Genomic DNA, 15,000 nt, shown 5'->3' with positions numbered 1-15,000 from the left:
CTCCACCCCCCCCACCCTCTCCCCCTCTCTCTGACAGGGGCACTGCGACAGTAGAGAGCTGGTTGAGGACCATGCACTCCATGAAAGAGGACACCGTACCAGGGGGGAGATGCCAGTGAGCTCACTGCCCTACTACAGGTACTGATCTCTCTCTCTCTCTCTCTCTCTCTCTCTTCCTTTCTCTCTCTCTCTCTCTGCTCTGGTCTTTCTCTCCCTCCCTCTCTCTCCCTTTCTCTCTCTCTCACTGTTCCTCTTTCTCTCTCTCTCTCTCCATCCCCCTTCTCTCTCTCTCCCTCTCTCCCTCCCCCTCTCTCTTCCTTTCTCTCTCTCTCCCTCTCTCCCTCCCCCTCTCTCTTCCTTTCTCTCTCTCCCTCTTTCTCTCTCTCTTTCTCTCTCTCACACACACACACATAAACAAACAGACACATGCACACACAAGCAAGTGCACATGCACGCTAACCCACGCACATACACACACTTAGTAAACTCAGTAGCTGCCCCATGTCCAGTCATGTGGTGTAGGATCTGTGAGTCAAACTAAGGGGGCAGTGTACTTACAGTATGTGACTCAGCAGTGATACATCGTTATGTAACACAGGAGGTGCGGAGGATACAGCCCACTCAAAGCGAGGAGTCCTCAACGCATCAGCACTCTTTACTCCTCTCCTCAAAGTCACCAGATCTGACACGGTTTGGATAGGTGAAAGCAAAGGGTTCCACTCTCTGACTTGAGTGTTTTCATCTATCCAAGCTATTAGCGATAGCATCAAAGAAAGGAGAAAACAAGTATTTATATATTATGACCCGGGCTAAAGTTGTCAGTTGTGTTTCTCCCCTCAGTCGCAGCTGAATCATGGGAAATGTGGAGAGCCAGAATGGCGACAGTGGTTTCTATGGAGACGAGACGGGACACCTCTCCCTATCCCGCAAACACACTTCCCGCTCACTCCGCGTCTCCAACAAGCAGCAGAACCCCCGACGTTCCCGCCCCGGCTCCTCCTCCAAACCCGAACACCGGAACTCCGAGGCCTCGACCCGCTCCTCCAGCACTCCTAGTATCCCACAATCCTTAGCGGAGAACGGGCTGGAACCTTTCAACCAGACGGACGAGCTCGGAGAGTTCGGAGTCAACCCCCACTGGACGGACCGCGTCGCCATGACGATGAGGCCCGAGTCCTTCCAGCACGACGACGACCTCGCCGACCCCTCGGCCACGCCCACTCCGGAGACTTCCGAGGCGGACACTGTCGCTCAGGAGAGAGAGGGGGGAGAGGAGGGAGGGAACGGAGACGGGGGAGAGGGGGACGGAGAAGTGAGGTACCTTCAGAGGATGAGAGAGGGGCCGCGGGAGGGAGGGGGGAGCTTTAAGAAGAGGTCCAAGTCGGCGGACATGTGGAGAGAAGACAGCATGGAGTTCTCTCTCTCCGACATGAGCCAGGATCACCTGACCAGCACGGAGGAGCTGATCGACGTCGGGGAGGAAGAGGAGGAGGAGGAAGAACAGGAGTTCCTCCCCTGCCCCAGGGCCCCGTCAGGTACTTGTGACTTACATGGACACACACACACACACACGCACACACACACACACACACACACACACACACACACACACAGGCACGCACACACTCACGCAAGCAGGCACACACACAAGCATGCACACACTCACGCATGCACACACGCACACACTCACACATGCATGCACTCACGCACACATGCACGCTCTCACACACTCACACACACACACACACACTGGGCCCAACTCCGTCTCCGTGTGTCTTTCCCAGCCTCTGCAGAGCGGGCCTCGTCCCTGGACCACCTCTGCAGCCAGAGCCCGGTCCTCAGGGGCCCGCGGAACCGCTACGCTAAGAACCGCAGGGAGGGGGACCGGGAGAGGGACGTGGAGGGCCAGGAGGGGCTGGTCTCTCCAGCCGAGGAGGAGGGGAGCGGGTACGGGGCGTTCACCCTGCCCTGCCGCCGCTCCCACTGCCTGTCCGAAGGTCTGCCGGGCCACCAGGTGGCGCCACGCCCCACCTTCCAGGGCCGCCGGGCACAGACCACCCAGGTGAGGCTACGCCCTTCTGTGGACGGACACATACCTCCTCCTTCTGCTCCTCTCCTCTACCTGTAGAACTCTGTCTAATAGGATAGACTATATACCTGTAGAACTCTGTCTCATAGGATAGACTATATACCTGTCATAATAATAATAATATTTTTTTATTTGTATAGCACTTTTCCTGCAAACGTTGCAGCTCAAAGTGCTCCAATCATTATATCATCATCATTTTATTATTTAGCCATTTAAAGGCAGTATTAAAAAGATGGGTTTTTAGTCTTGACATATTTGCTGAGGTTGCATCCCTAAGGTAAACTGGCAGTGCATTCCACACTTTGGGTGCATAAAATGAGAATGCAGCCTCACCAAATCATCAGCAGAATGTAGAGCTCAGTGTGATAGGATAGACTATATACCTGTAGAGCTCAGTCTGGTAGGATAGACTACGGTATATACCTGTAGAGCTCAGTCTGGTAGGATAGATAGACTACATACCTGTAGACCTCAGGAAGTTGAGCTGATATGAATGATCAACCTACTAATTTGTTGTTTGCTTTATATTCCCCCCATCTGGGTGTGTTCAGAATGCACAAAGACAAATTAGATTTGTTTGTAGTGGGTGGGTTTGTGTGTGTGTGTGTGTGTGTGTGTGTGTGTGTGTGTGTGTGTGTGTGTGCGCGTTCGTGCATGTGTGTGTTGGTGTCTATCGTCCCTTCATTAACTGTTTGTTATTGCAGGATGAACAGAGAGAGAGAGAGACAGACTGTCAGACAGTGATAAATAAGACCAAACAACAATGCTCCAATTACTCTCCCAGAATCCCCCCCAGGAGAGCAGAGCATGCTCCGACACAAACACTGAACACACTTAAGTGCTGAATACATATTCATACAGCTGGATGGAGGCGGAGTCAGCGAGGCTATAAATACACACACAAGACAAACAATGGGGATTAGAACATGTGTGAGATTCAGTACGGGGACTGAATAGAGCCTGAAATCACTGAAAACATCTGTTCATTACTTACCTACTTACTCTTCATTGATAACCAGTTAACCCTCTCCCCCTCCCCTTCCCATGTGTCCCCAGCACTACCTTAATTAGGCCCCTATACTTTCTTTTATTTCTTTTATTTCTTTTATTTCACATAAATACACAGACAAGACGAACAATGGGGATTAGACCATGTGTGAGATTCAGTACGGGGCCTGACTAGAGCCTGAAATCACTGAAAACATCTGTTCATTACTTACCTACTTACTCTTCATTGATAACCCCTTACATTGCCTTCTCTCACACCCATTGAACACGTCAAGTATTTGCAACGACAGGATAACCAGTCATTACTGCTCATAACAGCCTATATTCAGCGAACAATGCTAGGTGTAGCGCAGTGCAATATTGTGCTCATTATTAGCATTCATGACAGAGAATTGAATTTTGGGGGGAAGTTTCCGGGCTAGCCAACTTCAGTGAACTATCTCTCTGACAATCTCCCTCTCTCCTCTTCACCATCTCTCTCCTGTGTATGATAATGATGGGAGCATCATCTTCTCTTTGAAAGACGGAGTCTCTTTGTAATGCTAATGAGACCGAGTCCCCTATGTGGGAGTGCTATGCTGCATAGATTGCAGCCTGAACAGATTGCTGTGTCTGCTAAATTCATCTCTGTGTCGGTTGTTTTTTGGTCTTTAATGTACTCTCTCTCTGAGCCTGAACTTGCTGTAGTGTTTCACCTGTTCAAGATATCCCAGATTTAGCTTGTTAGCTTATCAGAGAGATGTCTTGTTCATGTCAGGTTTCACAGAGGACATTCTGCACTATAGTGTTCTTCTGCTGGATAGGATATGAGTGTGTATCTGTCTCTGACACTAGAACCTAGTGTGTATCTGTGTGATACTAGAACCTGGTGTGTATCTGTCTGATACTAGAACCTGGTGTGTATCTGTGTGATACTAGAACCTAGTGTGTATCTGTCTCTGATACTAGAACCTAGTGTGTATCTGTGTGATACTAGAACCTAGTGTGTATCTATCTCTGATGGTAGAACCTAGTGTGTGTCTGTGTGATACTAGAACATAGTGTGTATCTGTGTGATACTAGAACCTAGTGTGTATCTGTGTGATACTAGAACCTAGTGTATCTGTGTGATACTAGGAGCTAGTGTGTATCTACAGTACTGTATGTCTAATGTTAGTCCGGGGTGTGTGACATCATCAGCCCCTGCCACAGCCCAACCTGCCAGGACGATTTCTCCGCTGGTGGTGATGAGGCCGCGACCTTCTCCCACGGACACGCCCCTGCTCTGCTACGCTAACGCTAGCCTCACATTAGTCATCCCTGTAATGACTCCTGGCAACGCTGTGTGTGCGTGTGTGTGTGTGTGTGTGTGTGTGTGTGTGTGTGTGTGCGCGCGTGTAAGTACCAGACAACGAAATGCAGTTTAGCATCTAACCAGAAGTGCAAATAGTGATAAAGTGCAAAACAGGATAGAAAAAAATAGGAAATGTACAGTTATGAAATGATAAGTACAGTATGATAAGTACAGTAGGTAGTAGGTATATGCAAGAGATGAATAACAGTTAGCTATGTACAGTTAAGGTAAGATATATACAGTATGGTGTATACAGATTTATAATTTAGAGACTACTATGAATATTCTAGATGTATAATAAGACAAATAAACATACAGTGCACATATACACACACATACACACACACAAACGCACGTATGCACACACACACACACACACACACACACACACACACACACACACACACACATAACTCTGTCCAAAAAGCAGTAGTGCAAAGGGTAATTGAGTGTCCACAGTGACCAGAGATAACCACCGTCAACCACTTCTACAACCACTTCTAACATAACTGACTGTGTTGTTTCTCTCTCCCTCCCTCCCTGGCTCTGTGCTCTCCAGGACATCTCAGGTACGTTGGGCGAGGGCAGTGAGTACGGCGACAGTGGCATCGATGGCGTTGCCACGGAGATGGACGGGGAGTCGGTGTCTCGGCGCTGTAAGGCCATGTCAGCCTCCTTCTCTGTCTACTCGGCCGCGGGGAGCAGCCTGTTCAACGGGAGCGACAGCGGGAGCAGCAGCGGAGGAGGAGGAGGGGATGGGAGAGGAGGAGGAGGAGGAGGAGGAGAGGCGGGAAGAGGAGGAGTGTATGAGAACTTCCGACAGGAGTTTGAGAACCAAGCCTGGGTACTTATCTGACTGTCTGTCTGTCTGTCTTACTGTCTGTCTGTCTGTGTGTCCATCTGTCCGTCTCACCGTCCGTCCGTCCGTCTGTCCGTTCGCCTGTCTGTCTGTCTGTCTGTCTGTCTGTCTTTACTCATCCACACTCCTCTCTCTCCCTCAACCAGACGCGTCAGGGGCGGGACTGTGGCGAGGAGGCGGGCTCGGCCGTGAGCGACGAGCGGAGCAGCGGGACCCTGAGCGCCGTGGCCCCGTCGGACGCGCTGATCGACTGCGCCCAGGGAACGGTCCGGAAGGCGGGGGCTCTGGCTGTGAAGAACTTCCTGGTTCACAAGAAGACCAAGAAAGTGGAGCCGGCGACCAGGCGCAAGTGGAAACACTACTGGGTCTCTCTGAAAGGTAGAGAACAGACTCCTTCTCTTAGTAACCAGGGGAGGGTGGTGGTTGGGCTAGCACTCGTGGGACGGGCTCATTGTAACACATGGAACGGAATGAGGAACGGTGTGTTTGATACCATTCCTCATTCCGTTCCATGCATCACAATGAGCTCGACCTCCTCCGATTTGTACCTCCACTATCCTCCCCTGTTATAAACATACAGGGCAAACACAGAACACACCACTGATCTAGTGACTTCTCTATCAGCCTTGTGTCTAGGATTTTAGTGATATTACAGATATCTTTCATTGGTGGTCTAGTCTAGTGGATAGTGAGTCGGACTGGTGATCGAAAGGTTGGGAATTCAAGTCCCGCCTGAAACACCACCACAAGTGTGCCCTTGAGTAAGGCACTTAGCCCTCAGTTACTCCAGGGGGAATGTCCCTGTAATTCGTAATTGTAAATCACTTTGGATTGGATTTGGATTTGGCATCGGCTAAATGGCAAATTCTAAATTTGGAGGCATAAAACTTGATGTCCCTTTATAACTTACTCACTTACTCAATATAGCCATAAACCGCCGAATGTTTCAGGGGAATGTATTGTATTGTGACTCACAGAATCACTGAAGTCATGCAGGACTCTCGCTCCGAGTCTAACGCCATGAGTGAAACGGGAAACCCCCCTATGATGACCCATTTGGAACAGCGGCGCAATTTTTTGTTCTGTCCCAAAATGACCTCTATATCACACCTCCCGAATACTCTCTCCCCCCTTAGACTCTGGAATCACATCAACACAACACACATAATAAGACGGTGTTATTTCCCCCAAGCCGCCTTCGATTCTCCCGGGACTCTCTCCAACCTCCCCCATCTGTTATTAGACGGCGTCTTTTTCTTCATCAGAATGTAATTTTATGGCTGCTGCTGTGTCCGTGTTAAATCGAATCCCACCCCCTTGAAATGTGAAATGTGATATGCTCCGCTGTCACTCCCCGTTGGAGCGTGTACTGTAGCAAAACAGCGAACCTCTGGTAGAATTCCCGCCAGGCCTCCCTGGCCAAAGATATAATCACATCACACCAGAGTATTCCTCCAGACCTCGTGCTGTGTATTAAAGATAATTGTAGTACAGCTGAGGCCTTCTCTCGAGGCTCCACTTGGTGTCGTCCCCTCAGATGAGTCTCTCTCAGCCGTGACCAAGGAGGCCAAGGAGGAGAGCTAAAATGACACATACTGATTTGTGTCTTTTGACTTTCATTCACCCCACAGAGGAAATGGGTTACTGTGTAGAGTGGTGTTTGTCTGTCAACAGAGTAGGGTCGGATCACTGCGAGGCCTTGTCCTCCTCGACTCTGTGTTTTGCTAATTCTCTCTCTCCCTCTCCCTCTCTCTCTTTCTCTTTCTCTCTCTCTCGCTCTCTCTCTCGCTCTCTTGCTCTCTCTCTCACTCTCTCCTCCTCTCACTCTCTCTCTATCTGTCTCTTCCTCGCTCTCTCTCTCTTCCTCTCTCTCTCTCTCTTTCTTTCTTTCTCTCTGTCTCTTTCTCTCTCTCTCTCTTGCTCTCTCTCTCTTGCTCTCTCTTCCTCTCTCTCTCTCTCTTCCTCTCTCTCACTCTCTTTCTTCCTCTCTCTCTCTCTCTCTCTCTCTCTCTCTCTCTCTCTCACTTTCTCCACCCCAGGGTGCACCCTGTTCTTCTACGAGACAGACGGCCGGTCGGGGATCGACCATAACAGTGTCCCTAAGCACGCGGTCTGGGCAGAGAACAGCATCGTGCAGGCGGTCCCGGAACACCCTAAGAAGGACTTTGTGTTCTGTCTCAGCAACTCACTGGGAGACGCCTTCCTCTTTCAGGTGAGATAATCGGTGGCTCAATTGCGAACAAAAAAACATCTCTCCTACGTACGATATTAGGCCCATAGGCTCTTGTTGAATACCCATCACGCATCTGCAACAGGATACCGTTTGATAGCTGGAGAAGAGGCATAAAAGAGGCAGGCCATTGTCAGGCAACCAACACCACTGGAGACGTGCTAATTAATACACATCAACGTGTGGGTGTGTGTGTGTGTGTGTGTGTATGAGTGTGTGGGTGTGTGTCTGTGTGTGTGTGTGTGTATGGGTGTGGGCGTGGGTGGGTGTGTGTGTGTGTGTGTGTGTATGAGTGTGTGGGTGTGTGTCTGTGTGTGTGTGTGTGTGTGTGTGTGTGTATGGGTGTGGGCGTGGGTGGGGGTGTGTGTGTGTGTGTGTGTGTGTATGAGTGTGTGTGTGTATGAGTGAGTGTGTGTGTGTGTGTGTGTGTGTATGTGTGTGTGTGTATGGGTGTGTGTGTGTATGGGTGTGGGTGGGGGTGGGGTGTGTGTGTGTGTATGAGTGTGTATGTGGGTGAGTGCGTGCGCACTATTCATTAGAATCACAGATTCCCCATCCATGCATCCATGTGTCATAGTGTTAATTGTGTGGCTGACATGCTCAAAGGCCATTCTGTCAAACTCTGACAGTAATCCTTTACGAAGGCCATTGTGAAATGTTGAAATGTGTACATTTGTATTCATGGTTGCTGTCAAAAGTGGCATTCAATTAGGAGAAGACAAATTAGAAATTGATGATAAGATTATTTCACTCACACCGACACTGGGGCCAAAACAAGACTCTTGTCAAATGCTTTGCATTTCGATTCTGTTAGTTACCTTTGAAACGTTCCTTTCCTGTCTATCCCCATTTTCAACCGCATCCTGTGTAACACTGATACGGTGTCCCCATTGTCCATGTGAGGTGTCACACAAAAAACACCCCATTCTCACACACATCCTATGTTCCACCTTCATGATAACTATAATAGTCTCTCTCGTCACCCACACCTGTGTAACACATTGACTTTGTCTCCATGAGACACATCGTCGTCGTCACACTCACACCCTTCCCCCTTCCCTCCCCCCTTAGACGTCTGGCCAGACGGAACTGGAGAACTGGATCACGGCCATCCACTCGGCGTGCGCGGCGTCGGTGGCTAGGCAGCACCACCGGGAGGACACGGTCCGCCTGCTGAGGACGGAGATCAGGAAGCTGGAGCAGAAGATCGACATGGACGAGAAGATGAAGAAGATGGGAGACATGCAGCTGAGCGCCGTCACCGACAACAAGAAGAGGAAGACCATACTGGAACAGGTGAGGGTGGGGAGAGACGAGGAGGGGGAAGGGGGGGCGGGGGGGGGGGGTTTAAATGTTCTAGAGAAACTGAAGAAGAGGAAGACATAGATAAGACAGAGGAGGGAGACAAAGGTAGATAGAGCAACTGAAGAAGACAGAGATAGCGATAGACAGAGACAGACGGCGGAGTGTTCTCACTTACTCCAAGGTGAGGAAGACTAACCTGGAATAGATGAAGAGGGACAGACGGTAGGGCGGCACAGCGGCACAGTCCCAGAGGAGAGAGAGAGAGAGAGAATGAGAGAATGAGAGACCTAAACACTGAATACCTACAGGTAAATCTATGAAATCTGTCTTGTTATACTATCCTCAATCCCTGACTCTCCCTCATATGTCACGCACAGAAGTCTCCGTTCACAGGAGTTGAGAGCAAACCCTGCCATTAAAGCTGTTCCCTGTTTGATACGTCTAAAAGCATGTTTAATGACTGTTTTGATATCTCTGATTATCAGGTCATAATTCTACAGTTGGTTTAATAACCGTTTTTTTTCCGATCTGTGCTGAGCACCAGATCTGGGGTGTTCAGCTGATGAATGTTTACCTGCGGTGTATAAGGTCCCTTTGTGTTGGTTGAGAGTGAACTTGTCTGGAGTTTGGGGGAATAAGGCTTGGCTTGGTGTTAATAGGACGTAGCGAGAGAGAGACACAGAGAGACAGAAAGAGACAGAGAGAAAGAGAGACAGAGAGAGAGAGAGAATGTGAGAATGTGTGCGTGCGTGCGAGCATGCATGTGTGTGTGTGTGTGTGTGTGTGTGTGTACCCCCTGCTGGGTTGTACATAGCGGAGGGTCAGTGACTGATGGGGGTTGAGTTGTGACTAATCCCACCCACACCACACCACACAGGCTGGTATAGGTCAGAAGGAATGATTCATCATAGACAATCATTTCTCCAGCGATGGTGATCTTTTGTTTTTTAATTCCCCTCTCTTTTCTCCCTCCATCTCTCCATCTCCAGATCTTCTTGTGGGAGCAGAACTTAGAGCAGTTCCACATGGACCTGTTCCGCTGTCGCTGTTACCTGTCCAGCCTGCAGGGCGGGGAGCTGCCCAACCCCAAACGCCTCCTGGCCTTCGCCTCGCGCCCCACCAAGCTGGCCATGGGACGGCTGGGCATCTTCTCTGTCTCCTCCTTCCATGCCCTGGTGAGACACACACACGCGCGCGCGCGCTCTGCCATGCCACCTTTGCACACTCACACACACACACACACACACACACACACACACACACACACACGCTCTGCCATGCCACCTTTGCACACACAAACACACACACACACACACACACACACACACACGCTCTGCCATGCCACCTTTGCACGCACACACACACACACACACACACACACACACACACACACCTCTAGATGCAATGCATTATGAAGATAGAGACTCACACTCTCATTGTGTGTTCATGCTGTTGAGTGGTTCGCCCGCTGGCTGGGAGCCCTGCTATGAGCTCAGCACGCAGCAGTGTTGCTGTTCTTGTTGTTGTTTTTCTTCCCCTGTTCCCTCACAGAATGTACAGAATGAAATTAGCATGTGCGCGGAATGTGCGTCATAAAACAAAACCCTGTCACCTAGGATAAACCTTCATGACAGACAGACACACCCACACACACACCCCCCCGCAAACACACACACACTGGATGTGCTTGTGTGTGTTTTTCTTACTCTGAGATTGGCTGGGTTTTCATTAACAGCGTTTCATTGGTGGATCGATACTCGGGCTGTTAGCAGGCCGCCACCCCCCCGAGGCACTTTCCCACAAACAGGCTTAACTGTCTCTCCTTTAACCCCCCCCCCTCCCCACCCCCCACCACAGCTCCCTCCCACCGTCTCCCTTCTACCCCCACAGACATGTTCTCTCTCTCTCTGTCTGTCTCCTTCTCCGTCTCTCTCTCTCTACCTCTCTCCTTCTCCTAATCCCCAACCCCCTCTCTCTTTCTTTCTCTCTCTCTCCTTTCCACCCTCTGTCTCTCTCTCTACCACTCCCTTTTCTAATCCCCACCCCCCCCCCTCTCCCTCTCCCTCTATTTTTCTTTCTTCATCCCCCCCCCCCCCACACACACCCTTACCTGTCTTTCTCTCACACACCCAATACACGTCTTTGTTCTTTTTTTTCGGTCTCCCTTAACAATCCTCAGGATTATCACTCGTGCTTTAGGACAAACCCAAATGGCAGCGATACAGCCTGTCACATGCTGCTTACAGGAGCGGAAAGGGGGCTATGGACAGAATGATGTGTGCGTGTGTGTATGTGTGTGCGTGTGTGCGTGCCTGCGTGTGTGTGTGTGCGTGTGTGCGTATCTGTGTGTGTGTGTGCGCGTGTGTGCGTGTGCGTGTGTGTGCGTGTGCGTGTGCGTGTGCGAGTGTGCGTGTGCGAGTGTGCGTGTGTGGGTGTGTGACTCATGAACTAGTGAGAGAAACTACTCACTCATTAAGTGTAGAGTGAACCAGAACCCAGGCCTAGATTCACTAATGTGAATTAAACCAGAAATGCCAGGATGGGTTTCTGTCTTCATTGAGGGAGGCGAAGACACAACGGCAAGGAGTGTTGAGTGTGTGTATGTGTGTGTGTGTGTGTGTGTGTGTGTGTGTGCGTGTGTGTGTGTGTGTGCGCACGGATGTGTGGGTGCGTGTGCATGGATGTGTCCTTTGGCCTATAAGCCCACTCAGAGAGTCATATCCACTCTCATCAGCTTCAGGGCGTATAGAGCATCTCATCTTTCTGTTTCTGCCTCTATTTAACACAATCATTAAACACACCTCCAGAATATTGGGCACAAAGGGGATGATTCAAAATGTTGCCTAAAATAAACGTGGCGTCAACACTTATGTAACAAGAGAGATGAGGACATGGGACACGGTCTGGTGAAAAGGTCCGCAGGCCGGCAATTCTCAAGTCTTGGAAATTACCCCAAAACCTCTTTTAAAAAAGTGTTTTCCGTTTTTTTTTCATGTTACTAAAGTTTAAGCGTTGAAGAGCCCACTCCATATAACAAACAACAGTTTTAGGATCAGTAAATACTAATAAATATCATTTTTTAATTGGATTCATTGTATCGTCTGCCGTCCTGCTTCGTGGCTACTGGGTTAGTGATGCATGGCTTGTAAACAAACATGTGTTTTAGGACGTGTTCAAAAGCGAGGACCGTGTGATCATCTAATTATGTGTAGTTATGTGTTTTTAGCATGTTGATGTTCTATCAGCATGTTGTGATGTGCTAAATATTCAGTTAGATGTTCATAGCGATGTTCTTTCTTAGCTGCTAGCTAACGACCATTCAGAGCGATTTTCTCTGGTATTTGGTTTGAGGTGAACCAACATTCAAATAAGCAATCAACTATCAACTATTTTCAGATGTCAATATATGACACATTGTGTGTCATTGAAAGCATACAATCTACTTATTACTGCCATAATCCGTAAAGAACAGAAAAATGACCTTTCCCTACAGACTTTTCCACCAGACCCTGTCACATATTTAATCTTTTATAGACAGAATACATTTCATAGATCAACGATTCATAAACCTCCTCCTCGTTGTGCGGCATGGCTTCTCTGAGCATCGACAGACAGATGGCCCAGAGAAGACCAAAACTATAAAAAAGAAAGAAAAGGAAAAGTAACCGATCTCTCTCACAGGTGGCGGCCCGCACTGAGAGTGGGGTGAGGAGGAGGAGCCAGGCGGTGCCCCGCCCTTCCAGTAAACGGCGTAGTCGCTTCTCGTCCCTGTGGGGGCTGGACACCAACTCCAAGAGGAAGACCAAGGGACGCCCCTCCATCAACCAGGTCAGTCCCTTTCCCCTCTTTATAACTAGTGATAGTATAGTCTAACCTCTTTATAACTAGTGATACTATAGTGTACCCTCTTTATAACTAGTGATGGTGTAGTGTACCCTCTTTATAACTAGTGATAGTAGAGTGTACCCTCTTTTAAGTAGTGATAGTATAGTGTAACCTCTTTATAACTAGTGATAGTAGAGTGTACCCTCTTTATAACTAGTGATGGTGTGGTGTAACCATCATCAGGTGTGTTGGTACAGCGTAGACACATCGTGTAACATCTGGGATGTTCCTACGATAAGTATCCTCCGACGAAGCTGCAATAAATGGACAATAACTGTGTAATAACTACCTTGTAACCGTGTAATAACCACACAGTGACCATCTGCACCTCCCGCTTTCTCAGGTGTTTGTGGACGGAATGGAGCCCGTGAAGAAGTCCTTGGAGCGCATGTTCGAGGACACGGCCAGTGACAAATCGGTACGTCTCGCCACATTCTAGCTTATGTCCCGCTGCTCAGAGTGCCGATGCAGACTTAAGACTCGAATCCAGACGAGGACATGATAAAAGTCTGACTAACCGTTGGTTTGGAGGTGAGCTCGTCCCTTTATGTCTGTCCTCCACTCTCTCTTTGCACTGGTCCAGGGCCAGCCAGACAGAGCTCTGCATGGGCTCACATCTAGTGACAGCAGGGTCAGGATACTGTCCACAAGGACACAGAGAGAGAAAAGCCACACAGACACTAACCACAGAGAGAGAGAGGGGCTAGAGAGAGAGGAAGAGAAAGAGAGAGGGGGAGAGAGAGAGAGGCGCTGTCAGCTGTATATTTGATAAACATGGGGCAGGGAGAGGAACAGGGACAGCCTGCTGTCAGAACTCTGCAGATGGAAGCACTTTCAGCACTAACATTGACCCACTGTGACTGTCGAAACCCCAGCGGGATCATGGGGGATAGAGTTCTTTTTCGCCCACGCGAAACTTCAAGCTGCCAGAACTGGGGGAGCGCAGTGCAGATAATTGTGTGTGTGTATGTTTGTGTTTGTGTGTGTGTGTGTTTGTGTGTGTGTGTGTGTAAGGCGGGGGGGGGGGGGGGGGGGGGGTAGGAGGATAGAAATAGAATTAGACCAGAATTATAACGGAGAGGCACATCAATTCTGTGCTTTTCTCATTGGCTATGCCGCAATATCAGCTTCTATTGATCTGGACCAACAGATCTGTGGACTGAGGGAGGTTTTTTCAATCTCGTACTTCAGATTGTAGGGTTGAGAGAGAGTCTCTCTAGGGATGGAGGGGGTAGCTTAACCATGCAGACCAGGCTTCTTCCTCCACCCCCCCAACAGAGGCATCCTGGACGGGCCAGAGGGGGAGCCAGATGGTGCAGAGGAGGGCTGGGGAGTTCAGGGAATTGGGGAGGTATTGGTTTTGGGTCCCTCAGTCTGCTGTCTGTTAGAATGTGCGAATGTGCGAGAGTGCGTGTGTGTGTGTGTCTGTGTGTGTGTGTCTGTGTCTCTGTGTGTGTGTGTGTGTGTGTGCGTGTGTGTGTGTTTGTGTGTCTGTGTGTGTGTGTGTGTGTCTGTGTGTGTGTGTGCGAACTCACACCCCCACACACACACACACACAGGCTGAGCTCTGAGCTCACTTAAACAGGGGGACACCGGCACAGACAGACTGTTAACTGTGGGCAGATTGTGTGGCGAGATGGGGGGACGGGGGGGATGGGGGGAGGGGTGTCATGATGGAGAGATAAAGGGAGCAGAGATGGATGGGTAATGTGGTAGAGAAAGATGAGAGAACGGAGAGACGGATGGGCCGTGTCATCTGATAGCAGCGGATAAGTTATCACGGGCAGACACGGGGCCCTCCGTGACGGGGGGGAGAGGAGAGGGACTGACAGGGCACCAGAACGCCTGGCTAGAGGTCAGACAGCAGGGTTCAAATGGGTCAATATCGATGGCCGCCGCCCTCACAGGAGCTGGACACATTCACAGGCACACACACACCTACACACACACACGCGCACCTACACACACACACACACACACACGTGCACGCAGATGCACACACAGACACACATGCAGACACAAACACACGTGCACGCAGATGCACACACACACACCTACACACACACACACGCACGCACACACACACACACACACTCATGCACGGACGCATAAACGCACACACACACACCTACACACACACACGCACACCTACACACACACAGACACACACACACACACAAACACACACAAACAGTTTGTGGTTATAGAGCGTTGGCTCTCTGGAGCATAGCTCGCCAAATGGATTAGAGCCCATAGATTAGACCTAATCAGATCTCCTGCTGTTTTCGTGG

General features: G+C 49.7%; 1 protein-coding gene across 1 annotated transcript in view; it reads left to right on the top strand.

Moving 5' to 3' along the window:
- Window positions 1–853: 853 nt before the first annotated feature.
- Window positions 854–15,000, top strand: part of tiam1a (TIAM Rac1 associated GEF 1a) — a gene marked incomplete at its 5' end in the record, with an annotated part of 44,136 nt that continues 29,989 nt past the window's right edge. Inside the window, 9 exon segments of the mRNA XM_080549664.1 lie at window positions 854–1,535; window positions 1,785–2,062; window positions 4,990–5,274; window positions 5,436–5,667; window positions 7,329–7,501; window positions 8,591–8,815; window positions 9,814–9,999; window positions 12,506–12,652; window positions 13,053–13,127. Coding sequence (XP_080405790.1) covers window positions 854–1,535; window positions 1,785–2,062; window positions 4,990–5,274; window positions 5,436–5,667; window positions 7,329–7,501; window positions 8,591–8,815; window positions 9,814–9,999; window positions 12,506–12,652; window positions 13,053–13,127 — 2,283 coding nt within the window.

Source organism: Nansenia antarctica, assembly GCF_963989245.1.
Source record: "Nansenia antarctica genome assembly, chromosome: 20".
NCBI lineage: Eukaryota > Metazoa > Chordata > Actinopteri > Argentiniformes > Microstomatidae > Nansenia > Nansenia antarctica.
Note: the sequence above shows the minus strand (reverse complement) of the source record. Positions and strands in the feature narration are given on the sequence as shown.